The sequence below is a fragment of the Borostomias antarcticus genome (genome assembly GCF_949987555.1).
Source record: "Borostomias antarcticus genome assembly, chromosome: 5".
In the NCBI taxonomy this organism is placed as follows: Eukaryota; Metazoa; Chordata; class Actinopteri; order Stomiiformes; family Stomiidae; genus Borostomias; species Borostomias antarcticus.
The window spans coordinates 24,437,902-24,452,317 of NC_140238.1; the positions used below are offsets into that span (position 1 = coordinate 24,437,902).

The window sequence follows — 14,416 nt, forward strand, 5'->3', positions numbered from 1 at the left end:
AAGTGCAGCCACATGGCTCTGTCATTGTTCTTTGTCCACCCTGCCCCAAGAAGAGCTGTTGTAGAGAACCTTCTGAACACTATTACTAGAAACTGTGAGTCTTCATCATTGTCATCACACTATTGCACCGTTTTGGACAACACTTAGACTCATAATCCATTGTTACGTTGGGCAACATTTTATTGTTGTACAACAACTGTTAGGGTTAGTGGACAGCTCAGTCAATGTTGTTGAAAGTTTGTTTAGTGGAGAGTTTGTTCTCCTGCCAGTGAAGAGTCCTCCTAGATGTAGGATCAGTGATGGATCCAGGTGTAGTTTGGTCCTATCAGCTCTTGATTCTTCGTCAGGTTGTGACAGGTTTTGTCAGGTGTGTCGGGGGCCTGTGTGTGTGTGTGTCTGTCTGTGTGCACATAGATGATAGTGGTTTACTACAGTATGACGCACTGAAATGATCCCTGTTCCTCAAGGACACATCTAGAGTCAGGGTTTGGACACGCATGTCTAAGGTCAGGGTTAGGACACGTCTAGTAGGGTCAGGGTTAAGACATGTCTAGTAGGGTCCAGTAGGGTCAGGGTTAGGACACGCATGTCTAGTAGGGTCAGGGTTAGGACACATGTCTAGGGTCAGAGCTATGCTCTATGGACACAACTCTGGACATGATCTCTGCTAAGCAGCATTTCCTTCCAGATCTTTGCCATATGTATTTTTGGAGGTAGGCCTAATGGGATGACCCAGCCTTGGGAGTTGTATGCTTCTGATGTTATTACGTAAGGCTTGGCTCTGAGGTCTTAAAAACCCAGGCCTGCCATGAGAGGTCATGTGTGCAGCTGAACAACGGTTTAGAAGTTGCTCAGCTCAGTTGATCCATGTCTAATCCCTTCTGTAATTGCTTCTCTTGAAACAGTATGCTCGTTCTCTCTCTCTCTCTCTCTCCTCCATGAGTTAAGTAATTCCCTGATACGTGCAAATTATCTTGTGATCTGTCTTGACTTACCTCATGATAGTGCATGGGAAAGTTGTTCAAAAAGCCCCCCTCCCCTCTCTCTCTCTCTCTCTCTCTCTCTGAATAACAGGTGAACTCAGAGATTTGGAATAAGAGGCTCTTAAAATATGCATCAGTTTCAGCAGCATGGCATGTGGCATAAAGGCCCAGTATAGCTTTGTTAGGGACACACTGGGTTGAAAATGGCTTGTTGTTGACTGATTGTTTTGGTGTATTTGAATGTCCCTTTGTAAAAGAATGTACTGGTATTGTATTATTAATATGCCTATTGTAGAATGAGTGATAGATACACCAGTTGAAGACAAGGCTCTAGACCCTGTGTGCTGCACCATGTAATGTGTTAATCAAATCAAGCCTGCATGCCAGATGGGGGAATCCTCTGATAATGGCTCCTGGATTAAGTCCTGTTGACTTCATGAATTGTTGGAACTCCCCAAGTCTTTCTGGTAAGATAATCCCCCAGCGTCTGGAAATAACATTTTAAACCAGTGACAAGCAGGTCAGGTAAGTGGGTTTACCAGTAGTAAGCAGTCTGTTGACACGGAGGATAAACCACTTATTTCTACTAAAGCTCATCACTGAGATTGTGTTCCCCCGACCACTCCAAGGCTATGTAACACAGGAAGAGAAGTATTCTGAAAACCAAATACCGCTGTTATCAGAATCCCAGTTGTATATGTGAAAGGAACGTTATTACAGACTTTGAAGTGTAAAAACAGGAAGTTCATCACGGCTTCTCTATGATGCATAGCCCAATGTCTTTGCCAGAACCCCCACTACATGTTTCAAACAGTAAGTACACAGTAATAACATTGGCCTGTAGCTGCTGACAGTCCTCTGTGGTTCACCTTCACTTTCCTGTTACAATCACAGTGAACAGACACCAGTGTTTTAGTGTCATTTACACACGTTTATGAATATTCTATTACATCATCAAATCTATCACATCAGTACATTTCGAACACACAGAAAAAAGTGAATGCTTATAGTCCAGAGTCCATCAATGCTTGGCCTTGTACCAGACAAATACAACTGCTTGTTCTCTATTTGAAGTTTTTCTCTACTTAGATTGTAATAACGGTTGAGTTGGTACGTTTCTTCTGACAGTCCTGTCCTGTTGTTTTTCCTGTTGTAAGGTTAATTTGGCTTAATTTGTGATTGGTTACATAACAGGTTGTAATACATAGGCTACTGTAGTAACATCAGTCCTTTAGGTCTAGTTTAGTACCCTGTATAAAACAGCAAACTTTTGTTGCACGCTGCTCCATAGACAACAATGAAAAGCAACGTGCAAACACGATGACAAAATCTGCCCTGTGAACGCACCCTTAGTCTCTTCATGATGTGCAGGATTCAGAGCAGTAGTGTTTTTAAGGGTTATATAAGGTAAAGGGACCAGTGGTAGACTCCACGTCACTGAAAGACTTATCAGACCAAAATGAAATATGACATGATTTCCCCCTGAAATCCATTAGATCACTTTGGGGTTGGGTTCTTTTTTCATCAAAAGTTTTATCACAATGTGTATCTTCAAATAAGCTTTTCCAGGCAATAGCAACCAGTTAACCCCTCCTGTTCTGTAGGCTACTGAGATAATTCAAGCAGGCAAGCCTGGGTGTCACAGGGCGGCCTTCAGTGCTGAAAACGTGTCATCAGCTTTGATTGAATGCAGTTATCCTGATAGCTCGTAGATTCGTGAGTTCAGGTTCAGCTCTAACAGAGCAGACACTGTCCAGAGGGGCTCTGTCCCATAGCCCTGAGCAAGGGGGAGTCCTCTCTCTCTCACACTCTCTGTCTCTCTCTCTCTGTCTCTCTCTCCGTCTCTCTCTCCGTCTCTCTCTCTCTCTCTCTCAGACTGCTGTGGGGTGGGCACTGAGGGTTCTGGGGGCGTTGGGCAGAGCAGCAGGGCTGTGTGTGTTGAAGAGGGAGGGGATGTAGGTCAGGGCGGCAGGGCTGTAGCCGTGTATGGGGAAGAGGGTGGGGATGTAGGGCAGAGCGGTCAGCAGCAGGGGGCTCGTCTGGGGGCTGTCCTGCGGGGGTAGGGGTAGGGGGACGACCACCTCGTCCTGGTCCCACACGTGGAAGGCGTTGTGGCGGGACAGAAACAGAGCCGGGTCCCACACATGCCTCGACTTGTCGGCGCAATGAAGGTCTTTCTCCTGTTGATCATCACCACCGATGGGGCCCAACACACATTCTGAGGGGGAGGATAGGGGGGGGGGTTCAGGTTCACCACAGCCACATATACACGGCCCTTTCCCAGTCAATAGTAATAATATATTTTATTATTATTATCTACTTGCCTATAATCAAGTCAGAAATGTAATATATTTCAGGTTTGCTCTTTCAGCTGCAAACAGAAGTCTGAGGTCAGTAATGGTAGGTTCCTACCTACAATATCGATGGCCAGGTCCTTGATAAGATGTCCAACGATTGCATAGGCGACTCCAACCACTACCACTGCCGCCATCAGCAGGTACAGCACCGCCTTGGGCAGCTCCACGAGGCCCCTCACCGCCGGCTTGTGCTGCGTGTAGATCGACTCCAGGGGAGAGGCGTACGGCGAGGCATGCGCCTCGTTCGGGAAATTCAAACCGGTGATATTTAGGGAATTCATACCTAAACATCTGGAATAGACGTATCTAACCCTAACCCACCTTATATCAAGTCCATCGATTCGTCTGTGTGTAAAATACCGCAGACTCAACTTTTGTCTCAGGATCCTTTGGTTATATGAAAGAAACTGGATGTCAGAGTATCAAATGAACGGATCATACATGTCTACCTATTCTACGATACACGCATAGGCTAGGCTACATACCTTCAATTTGAACTACTTTTCCATGCACCGTGTCTACAATACAAACTTGCAGCGACTTGACAGTATGTCTATACAACGTTTTGTTATCGTTAAGTTCAGGAATCCATGCGTTTTGGCTGCTTTCGCCAGGTAAATATCGTCCAGCATTCGCTGTCCAAGGTGCTGAAATGAATTCCACGCGCGAATTCCACAGTAACGTTGGTACCTCGACCTTCCACCGGCGGTTATTCTGGTGTTCAGACCAGTTCAGTTCTATTAATACATCCATGGTTCAGACTAACCGTGCTAATGATCCCAGGTAGAGGCCACGCCCCTCTCTGTCCCAGTCTGGCTACGTCCTCTTTCACAGTCTTAACATGCGGAGACTTCTTCAGATGAGGATTTACATAGATGTGCTCTCCTTCCAGGGACCTATTCTGACTGCATGTTAACGGTCAACAAACCCATCAGCACGACTGAATGCATCAATAGGCCACCAAGGATGAAGATTAATCAAAATCAACAGTAAAATCAATATTGATCTACACATCCCAGAAGGAAGGTTTGGTAAATGGTAAAAGCTTTCACTCTGCAGGAGAATTAAAGGATAAATTCACACTATTATGGGCGTATTCTCAGTCTGTTTTACATGAATCTAACATGTAGAGATGATCATTTCCCTGATAGCCTCAGTATTGAGCTAGCTACAGTTGTTCTGCAGGCGCCCACTCGGCCATAATGGAGGTCAATGGGGCAAGTGAGACGTTGGGGTTACAGTGGTGCATTGGTACATGCTGTTAGGGTTAGGGTATACCAGTGGTGCATTGGTACATGGAAAATGTATTGCATGGATTCTAATTTACAGTGGTGTGAAGTGTTAGGGAAGTTTTCCTGAAATGATCTAGTCAATTCTGTCACATGGCCCTCCATTACCGTGAGAGAGAGGGAGAGAGAAACCAGTCTGTCCATCCAAATTAGTCAACATCACATTGAAGGACAATTTGTCACAGACATGACAAAATTAGATGCAAATTCACTTGTCAAAAATGAAAAGCTATTTCATTTGAGCGGGCTTGGAATTAGTACAGCGTGGGATTGGAGTTAGTACAGTGTGGGATTGGAGTTAGTACAGTGTGAGATTGGAGTTAGTAGTGTGGGCTTGTAGCTAGTACAGTGTGGGCTTGGAGTTATAATTAAGTTAGTAATTAAGAAATTTGTCAGTACAAATACAAAACACAGGGTAAAATGCTTGGGTTCTGGCTCAACCTTGCAGCAACATAATGATAATTTACAAGATGATCTTTAAGAACAGTGGAATGCAATAGGACAGCACTACACAATACAAAAAAGTGAAAGTATGGTGTGTATCTAGAGCAACAGACTATATATATTATAGAGCAACACAGCTACTACAGTATACATGTTCTTATAGAGCAACACAAATACTCTATACGTTATTATAGAGCAACACAGATACTGTATATGTTCTTATAGAGCAACACAGACTGTAGAGGTTCATGCAATAAGCTTTATTTAAGAAAAGATCAGAATACCAATCTTGACCTTTGATGCTGCATTCAAACCGTGCATTAAATTGACATTGGGTTGGGGTCTCTGGGTAGTTCAACATTTCATAAAGTGCAAACAGAATTCATTATGTTCTACATAATGAAGGCAGTAATCTGAAACTACACCCCTTAAATGATCTGTATAATAATCAATGCAAGGACTTGTCTTTGATACGTTGAAGAGAACACTAGGACAGTGGTCATTAGTGTATCACACATTTATCATCAGTAATCACACACAAGTCAATGGATTCAGACCTTAAATATGGACCTCAACTGTGTTTCTATAGACCATCATATTGCAAATCCTGTTAATTAACACCTTTAATATTCCATTTTTTGTAATCCCATCGTTCTCACATGTTTTGTTCAGAAAGTTAGGCCACTGTAACCGAGAGTAGAAAAATAGCTTTCTTACAAGTTTCAAAATTGAAAAAGAATTACATTTCACAATAGTCCATTGGTTTAGTGACAGACTACTCTTAGCCTGAACCTGGCATTTCTCTCAAAATAAAGAATGTAATGTACATAATCTACAAAGTAAGAGAGATGACATATCAGCGTTTAAGTAGATGACAAATCCACCCCAGCGGTCTGGGAGCTAGGTGAGGGTAGGAGGAGCAGGCTGGAGCAGCGCTAGCAGCAAGCAGACTAGTTCCCCACAGTGAACGACTGCAGTCCAGTGATGGCTCTTCCCAGAATCAGAGCATGGATATCATGGGTACCTGGAGAGCAAAAACACCAAGACAGGATATGGAGCTGATGATGGAGACAGCGAAAAATGTGGATAGATACAGCACAGGTGTACATACTGCATGTAACGTTAGTGATCTGCCACACCCACAGTCTTGAGAAATGTTCTAAACAGCAAAATGAGCTGTTTTTGAACCAGGTTTTTTAATAGCTCCCAACATTTACTTTCAGTCAGATTTTTGTGGATGCTTAAAGAGACACTAAACTTCACGCTCCCTCGCGTTACTGGCTGACGCACTGCTGCCCCCTGCTGGTGAGACCACATGAGCGTAAACATCCTCCTCACCTTCATAGGTGTTGACAGCCTCCAGGTTCATGACGTGGCGGATGATGTGGTACTCGTCCGCGATGCCGTTGCCCCCCAGCATGTCGCGGGCCTGCCTGGCAATGTCCAGCGCCTTTCCACAGCTGTTCCTCTTCAGCATGGAGATCATCTCTGGGGCCGCTCTGACAAGGGAGGACACAGGACAATCACACAAGTCACCTCCACCTAACCCCAATCACACAAGACACCTCCATCTAACCCCAATCACACAAGTCACCTCCATCTAACCCCAATCACACAAGTCACCTCCACCTAACCCCAATCACACAAGACACCTCCATCTAACCCCAATCACACAAGTCACCTCCATCTAACCCCGATCACACAAGACACCTCCATCTAACCCCAATCACACAAGACACCTCCATCTAACCCCGATCACACAAGTCACCTCCATCTAACCCCGATCACACAAGTCACCTCCACCTAACCCCAATCACACAAGTCACCTCCATCTAACCCCGATCACACAAGTCACCTCCATCTAACCCCGATCACACAAGTCACCTCCATCTAACCCCAATCACACAAGTCACCTACACCTAACCCCAATCACACAAGTCACCTCCACCTAACCCCGATCACACAAGTCACCTCCATCTAACCCCGATCACACAAGTCACCTCCATCTAACCCCGATCACACAAGTCACCTCCATCTAACCCCAATCACACAAGTCACCTCCATCTAACCCAGATCACACAAGTCACCTCCATCTAACCCCGATCACACAAGTCACCTCCATCTAACCCCAATCACACAAGTCACCTCCATCTAACCCAGATCACACAAGTCACCTCCACCTAACCCCAATCACACAAGTCACCTCCATCTAACCCCGATCACACAAGTCACCTCCATCTAACCCAGATCACACAAGTCACCTCCACCTAACCCCGATCACACAAGTCACCTCCATCTCTAGAAGCTGTAGGTGCCAGACTGTTAACCTAATCTGTTATAAACCTAGCTGTTATGCTAATATTATAAACCCCACTGTGGTAACGAGATGTTCCCATACCATTTTACTATTATTTATCTATACTGTGCGACAGCACAGGCAGCAAAATCACTGCCAGCATGGATGTATTAAAAGAAGAAGATTGCTAGGAAGCAGAAGAGGAATATGACGTGGAGAGCTTGGAGTCGGGGAGAGAGGATGGTGGAGATGAGGACGACTAGGCTACAGAGTTGGTGAGGAGACTTTTGGATGGGGGAATTTAGATGTATGCTGGCCAGTGGTTTAAAGCTTGTTGGTGTCATTTTGGCATAATGATTATGTTACTGTAAGCCCCACAGCTAGGCAATTGGGCGTTTGTGTTGTGAAATGATGAGTGGCTATTATGAAAACTTGTTGTGCGGCCTTGTGGTTGGGGACCACTGCTGTAGAATACACACTAACCCTAACACTAATACTGTAGACTACATACCAACCCTAATACTGTAGACTAAATACCAACCCTAATACTGTAGACTACATACTAACCCTAATCATACATACTTCTTGTCATCGATGAGCCTGCCCAGCTGCAGGCAGGACTGCAGGCCGATGGTGATCTCAGTGAGCATGTCGGCCATCTTCTTCTGCATCAGCTGGTTCCTGGCCAGGGGCACACCAAACTGGATCCTGAGAGACAGAGAACACCACCATGAGCTACTTACTACTTCACAGCTCACTGGGTAGACAGAGTGAATTTAAACATGATGTGGAATATTAGGCGTTGTGGAGCTTCCAGGTTAGTCGACCCATTCGATAACAGATCAACAGTAAAAAGCAGCCGACGTCTCATCTCGTCTCCTCACCTGTCCAGGGTGGACTGACGGGCAGCAGAACTCACCTGTCAAGGGTGGACTGACGGGCAGCAGAACTCACCTGTCCAGGGTGTATTGACGGGCGGCGTGGAAGCAGAACTCGGCGGCCCCCAGGGCGCCCCAGGCGATGCCGTAGCGGGCGTTGTTCAGGCAGCCGAACGGCCCCTGGACCGCAGAGAGAGAGAGAGAGAGGTGAGAAGACAACATCTACAAAAACACAACACACACATCTACACTACAACACACACATTAGCAGTCCGTCCAGGTCATCTATAGAACACAACACACACAGCAGCAGTCTGTCCAGGTCATTCCCTCCTCACCCTCAGGTCTAGGTGATCTCCCCCTCCTCACCCCCAAGTCATCTCCCCCTCCTCACCCCCAGGTCTAGGTCATCTCCCCCTCCTCACCCCCAGGTCTAGGTCATCTCCCCCCCCTCACCCCCAGGTCTAGGTCATCTCCCCCTCCTCACCCCCAGGTCTAGGTCATCTCCCCCTCCTCACCCCCAAGTCATCTCCCCCTCCTCACCCCCAAGTCATCTCCCCCTCCTCACCCCCAGGTCTAGGTCATCTCCCCCTCCTCACCCCCAGGTCTAGGTCATCTCCCCCCCCTCACCCCCTGGTCTAGGTCATCTCCCCCTCCTCACCCCCAGGTCTAGGTCATCTCCTCCTCCTCACCCCCAGGTCTAGGTCATCTCCCCCTCCTCACCCCCAGGTCTAGGTCATCTCCCCCTCCTCACCCCCAGGTCTAGGTCATCTCCTCCTCCTCACCCGCAGGTCTAGGTCATCTCCCCCTCCTCACCCCCAGGTCATCTCCCCCTCCTCACCCCCAGGTCTAGGTCATCTCCCCCTCCTCACCCCCAGGTCTAGGTCATCTCCTCCTCCTCACCCCCAGGTCTAGGTCATCTCCCCCTCCTCACCCCCAGGTCTAGGTCATCTCCTCCTCCTCACCCCCAGGTCTAGGTCATCTCCTCCTCCTCACCCCCAGGTCTAGGTCATCCCCCCCTCCTCACCCCCAGGTCTAGGTCATCTCCTACTTCTCACCCCCAGGTCTAGGTCACCCCCCCCTCCTCACCCCCAGGTCTAGGTCACCCCCCCCCCTCCTCACCCCCAGGTCATCTCCTTCTCCTCACCCCCAGGTCTAGGTCATCTCCTCCTCCTCACCCCCAGGTCTAGGTCATCTCCCCCTCCTCACCGCCAGGCCGGAGACGTTGGGCAGCAGGTTCTCCTCCGGCACCTCCACCTCGTCCATGATGATCATGCCGGTGGCGGACGCGCGCAGGGAGAACTTGCCCTCGATCTTGGGCGTGGAGAAGCCCTTCATGCCGCGCTCCAGGATGAAGCCGCGCACCTTCCCGTCGTCACTCTTGGCCCAGACCACCGCCACGTCCGCCACAGGGGAGTTGGTGATCCTGTGGACGGGGGAAGACCATACCATGAGTGTGTGTGTGGGGGTGGGAGGACCATACCATGAGTGTGTGTTGGGGGGGTGGGGGGGGTGGGGGGACCATACCATGAGTGTGTGTGGGGGGAGGGGGTTGCAGAAGGGGCAAGGTGGGGTCACTGGAAGGGAGGTGGAAGTCTCATAGCACACTGTGTTAGGGTTAGACACTGTGTTGAGACTCTCTCTCTCTCTGTATGTTTAATGGTTAGAATGTTCAAGCATGTTGATTAAGATGCTGTTCAGATTACCAAGCATCTTACTGTCTATGCCAGACCACTAAGGCTATCTATAGCAGCTCACTGTCCATGCCAGACCACTAGGTTATGTGTACAGCCACAAGGTCAGCTCACACTGTTCCACTTGCTGTTCTGTCCCTGTTCACCGCTGCTGATATCAGTATCATAAATACAGTGAAATTTGAGTAGCTCAGACCTGAGGGGAATCTAGCAGGCCTCACATTAGAATACTGCTAACAGCACCACCTGGTGGACAAACAGGGTTCAGGGAATGGCATGTTGACAATTCTGGTATTAATGACCATGCTTCCCTATACACAGGAAGAACAGCTGCCGCATGATCAGCAGCTCATGGAAATAACAAAACAATGACAAACGATGTCTATGTCTGTCTGGTGGGTATTGACAACTGAGAGCAGAGCAGAAGACATCAATATTCATCAATATCTAGGTACTATCAACCCACCCACAGAGTACTAATGGATGACTGATGGTACCGCTGTCCTGACCCTGACCCTAGCTCTGCTGTTGTGCTCACCAGGTCTTGGAGCCAGACAGGGTGAAGGTTCGGCTGGAGGGGTTGTACTTGGCCCTGGTCTCCATGCTGCCAGGGTCACTGCCATGGTTGGGCTCTGTCAGGCCAAAACACCCCAGGATCTCTCCACGTGCTGGGGGGGAGGGGGGTGACATTACAGATCACATTACACATCACATTAAACCATCATTAATAAGGATCTCTCCATGTGCTAGGGGGGGGTCACATTACAGATCACATTACACATTACATTAAACCATCATTAATAAGGATCTCTCCACGTGCTGGGGTGGGGTGGTCTCATTACAGATCACATTACACATCAAATTACATTAAACCATCATTAATAAGGATCTCTCCATGTGCTGGGGGTGGAGAGGACACTTTACAGATCCCAATAAACCATCATTAATACACATTCTAAAAAAATCCCACCCTTCCTTACAACAATCCCTGCCTTGGGTGGGATCTCTGATCTACAACTATGTATACAACATCTGCCGTGTGCTGTTTATAAGAGGCTTTTAACAACATGTGCTGTGTGTTTTGTGTTCATAACAGGCGTGTACTGCTATAATACTACGTGTTTATAACGTGTTTAGAACCTCCTGTGGTACCCACCCAGCCTGGGCAGGTTTATAGCATGTTTAGAACCTCCTGTGGTACCCACCCAGCCTGGGCAGGTTTATAGCATGTTTAGAACCTCCTGTGGTACCCACCCAGCCTGGGCAGGTTTATAGCATGTTTAGAACCTCCTGTGGTACTCACCCAGCTTGGGCAGGTTTATAACATGTTTAGAACCTCCTGGGGTACCCACCCTGCCTGGGCAGGTTAATAACGTGTTTATAACCTCCTGTGGTACCCACCCAGCCTGCTGTGTTCTGTGTTTATAACATGTTCATAACCTCCTGTGGTACCCACCCAGCCTGGGCAGGTACTTGTCCTTCTGCTCCTCTGTGCCGTAGGCGTTGATTGGGTGCATGACCAGGGAGGACTGGACGCTCATGACAGAGCGGTAGCCGCTGTCCACCATCTCCACCTCCCTGGCGATCAGCCCGTAGGCCACATAGCTGGTCCCTGCACAGCCGTACCCTGGGCGGCAGGAGGAGAGCACACCAGACAGTGAACACGGTGACCATACGCAACATACAAACCTAATGAAGGGACATTTGGTTTGTGTGTTCTGGCATGACACATGCTGGTGAGGCTTCTCTAAAAAACAAACAGGCCTTTCGCCTCAATTACACACCGAGGGAATAACCAAAGTCCATTCATCTCTCAGAACAGCCAGAGAAGCATGTTTACACTTTATAGCTGTGAACTGTCACATCTGTTTACAACACGTCTGTTTACATACCATACATTTGGCCGTGACACAGAAAACATCTAACCAACACACATTAAAAAGATGACATGCCAGGAAAAGAGGTTTTAATTGGCGTACCTTTAATGGTTGGGCCCAGGACACCAAGCTCTCCCATCTCTGACACAATCTCCCGGTGGAACACTGACAAACACAAAACAGACAGCCAGTTATCTACGTTCCCAAGGCTGCTGATTCAAAATGCTAGAACAATAACCTTGCAATAGCCATGCTGGTTTTTTTTTCTACTGCTATATACAGTGCACCAAGATGACTGCGTCTGTCTCAGACCTTCGTTTCTGTTGGCCATCAGGATGCGCGGCATGAGTTTCTCCTGGCAGTAGGTCCTGAAGGAGTCCCTGATCATCACCTCCTCCTCGGTCAGAAGACCCTCCAGGTCCAGAGCGTCCCTCCAGTTAAACTGGACCTTGGCTGGTGGGGGGTCACAGCAGGAAGAAAAATGAGATGACCATCAAACCACAGCAGACACAGTCGTAACGGTTAGAGGGGGAAGTGTTGGTGGTGGGGGGGGGGGGGGGGCGTTATCCACGTGCCTGATTTAGTCTTCTTCTCACTCTTCTCAGCATCTGTGGAAACAAGGTTTGTTTGATAAGACATTTCTAGATATGCATACATTGAGGTTTAACAAAAGCAAGTGTGTTTCAGTTGTGGCCAGGGTCAGTGTTTGTATCGAGTCCTACCCCACTGTGCAGGTGCTACTGTTCCCTGTGCTCTGCACGCGGAGATAACGGCACATCTCTGAGGGTTGGTCAGCAGACGACACACGGCGCTTCTCAATGCCATGTTTGTTAGGCGAAGTTCTAGGAGGAAGATTTGACAGGCTTTGAAAGACACGACAATCACGCGGCTATAGCTACGGTTAGCAAGTCATCCGAGTTTAAACATTTTGAGAACACCCCTGCTGTCGTATCGTATCAGATACTGAACGTTAAGCTCCCCTTAAGATTAATAACTACCATTGTTAGCTAGCCAGTCTGTTCTTGCACTAGCAACACAGGTATACTGCTATAACGTTAGTAGCCAAACACATACTGTGACAGCTAGCGGTTCAAAAAGAAAGGAGCCACTAATGTAGCGACCTTGTAGCGACATAGACGTTACAAGAACGTAGCTACATCTTCATATCAGCAATAGCTAAGTATTGTGGCAACTTCATTATTGTAAACACACTGACCTTTATTTTACGGAGTAATCTAGCAATCCGTGACCTGAGGTTGTCTTCTCTTCTCAGACCGTAGCTAGCCGCTAGCGAGGACAGACGTCAGCACAGCAGAATAGTCACGCTATGCCGCCATGTTGAGTGTGGCACAGGAACTCGAACTCTAATTTTAGTAATAGTTAATAGAAACCTGTGATTGACTGGACGACTTTACTCACACGGCATCACATTATTGAATGAGCTAAACTCAACTGAAATACGTTGTCTGCTTCAAGATGTCAAGATGAGTATTCGCATCATCACTAAGAATGTCTTCCTACTGCGCTCTCAGTGCCCAAGTGTAAGCATCTCTGATTGGCTGATTGCCGGGGGTGTAGTTTCGGGGCGTGGCCTGGTCCTTTGATCCCTCCACGTTTGACTCGGGTCAGCTCCTGACGGTCCAATTTCCCGAGTTGTGAAGTTGTTCCGACTTCGGTGTGTTCGAGCTTATACGTTCAATGTGGGAACAACATGAACGCTGCAAAGAAGATACTGTATTTTATTGCCCAGGACGTTTAAACAACCCGCTGATAGCTGTTTCTAGTGTTTGCGTGACAATAAAGAGCAAAGGATTCCCTAAAGCACAAAGATAGCCTATTGCTTGACTTGTTGAATAACTTTAACTAATCTAGATCACTCTACGTGGACAGCAACTAACGTTTACAACCTAATACTATATGGCTTACAAATTACATATGAGCCAAAAAATAAATAGTTTATTACCACCACAACTAAACATTTAGGCTATAACCAACTTTCGTCCGCTACGTCCTGCCTATGGCGTCACAAGTCGGTAAATTGTGTACCAACATTTTCGCCAACTTGAGGGGGCGATCGATCATGTATCTTCACAGTTGGGAACCACATGAATACAGTTGGGGTTTGATTGAAACTTTCAACTATTAAAATTCTCAAAGCATCCATATTTAGAAATGTGCTAACATTGGTAACCTAGACGAATGATTTAGACCTGATCAGAAGACTAAATCATTAGCGCAGTAATGTCTATCAATGCATTTAATTGGAGATAAAGTGAAGATACGCTGCCCTAATCATCTCATCTAAAAATCATTTTCTACCACCAGTGCATCATTCAGCCTGAAAAAAATGTAGTGGAAGCTGTATGCCTCCAGATATTAGTGGTATAGTCTATTGAGGAATGGAATGGAGGGGAATTGAGGATGTTGTTGTTTTTCTTCCCTTTTCTTGTCTTTCTCTTTTGTTACGTGCGGCGCAAGATGTGGCTTGATACATCTATATAAATAGATAATAACATACCGTTATGAGCGAGCACCCACCCACATCTGATTCGTTTACTTACTTGTCAGTCAAAACTTTCTCCGCGATCATTGGTCTAG

General features: G+C 47.2%; 1 protein-coding gene across 1 annotated transcript; it reads right to left on the reverse strand.

Moving 5' to 3' along the window:
• Nucleotides 1–5,318: 5,318 nt before the first annotated feature.
• On the reverse strand, nucleotides 5,319–13,340 carry LOC311308961 (glutaryl-CoA dehydrogenase, mitochondrial-like). Its single transcript, XM_084438069.1, has 12 exons — nucleotides 13,035–13,340; nucleotides 12,541–12,660; nucleotides 12,394–12,426; nucleotides 12,131–12,271; nucleotides 11,921–11,983; nucleotides 11,398–11,568; nucleotides 10,480–10,609; nucleotides 9,457–9,673; nucleotides 8,324–8,427; nucleotides 7,952–8,077; nucleotides 6,412–6,572; nucleotides 5,319–6,097 (listed from the first exon to the last, which is right to left on the reverse strand). The coding sequence occupies exons 2-12, from the start codon at nucleotides 12,641–12,643 to the stop codon at nucleotides 6,024–6,026; spliced, it is 1,323 nt and encodes a 440-aa protein (XP_084294195.1). The 5' UTR covers nucleotides 12,644–12,660; nucleotides 13,035–13,340; the 3' UTR covers nucleotides 5,319–6,023.
• Nucleotides 13,341–14,416: the final 1,076 nt, after the last annotated feature.

Bases quoted from the DNA above. Each gene is read 5' to 3' on its own strand.
- LOC311308961 (XM_084438069.1), bottom strand. From the start codon at position 12,643: ATGGCATTGAGAAGCGCCGTGTGTCGTCTGCTGACCAACCCTCAGAGA. The intron at 11,569-11,920 runs GTACGCCAATTA...CCTGCCGCCCAG, and splicing joins CCTGGGCCCAACCATTAAAG to GGTACGGCTGTGCAGGGACC. The intron at 9,674-10,479 runs GTGAGCACAACA...CCCCGTCCACAG, and splicing joins CTGTCTGGCTCCAAGACCTG to GATCACCAACTCCCCTGTGG.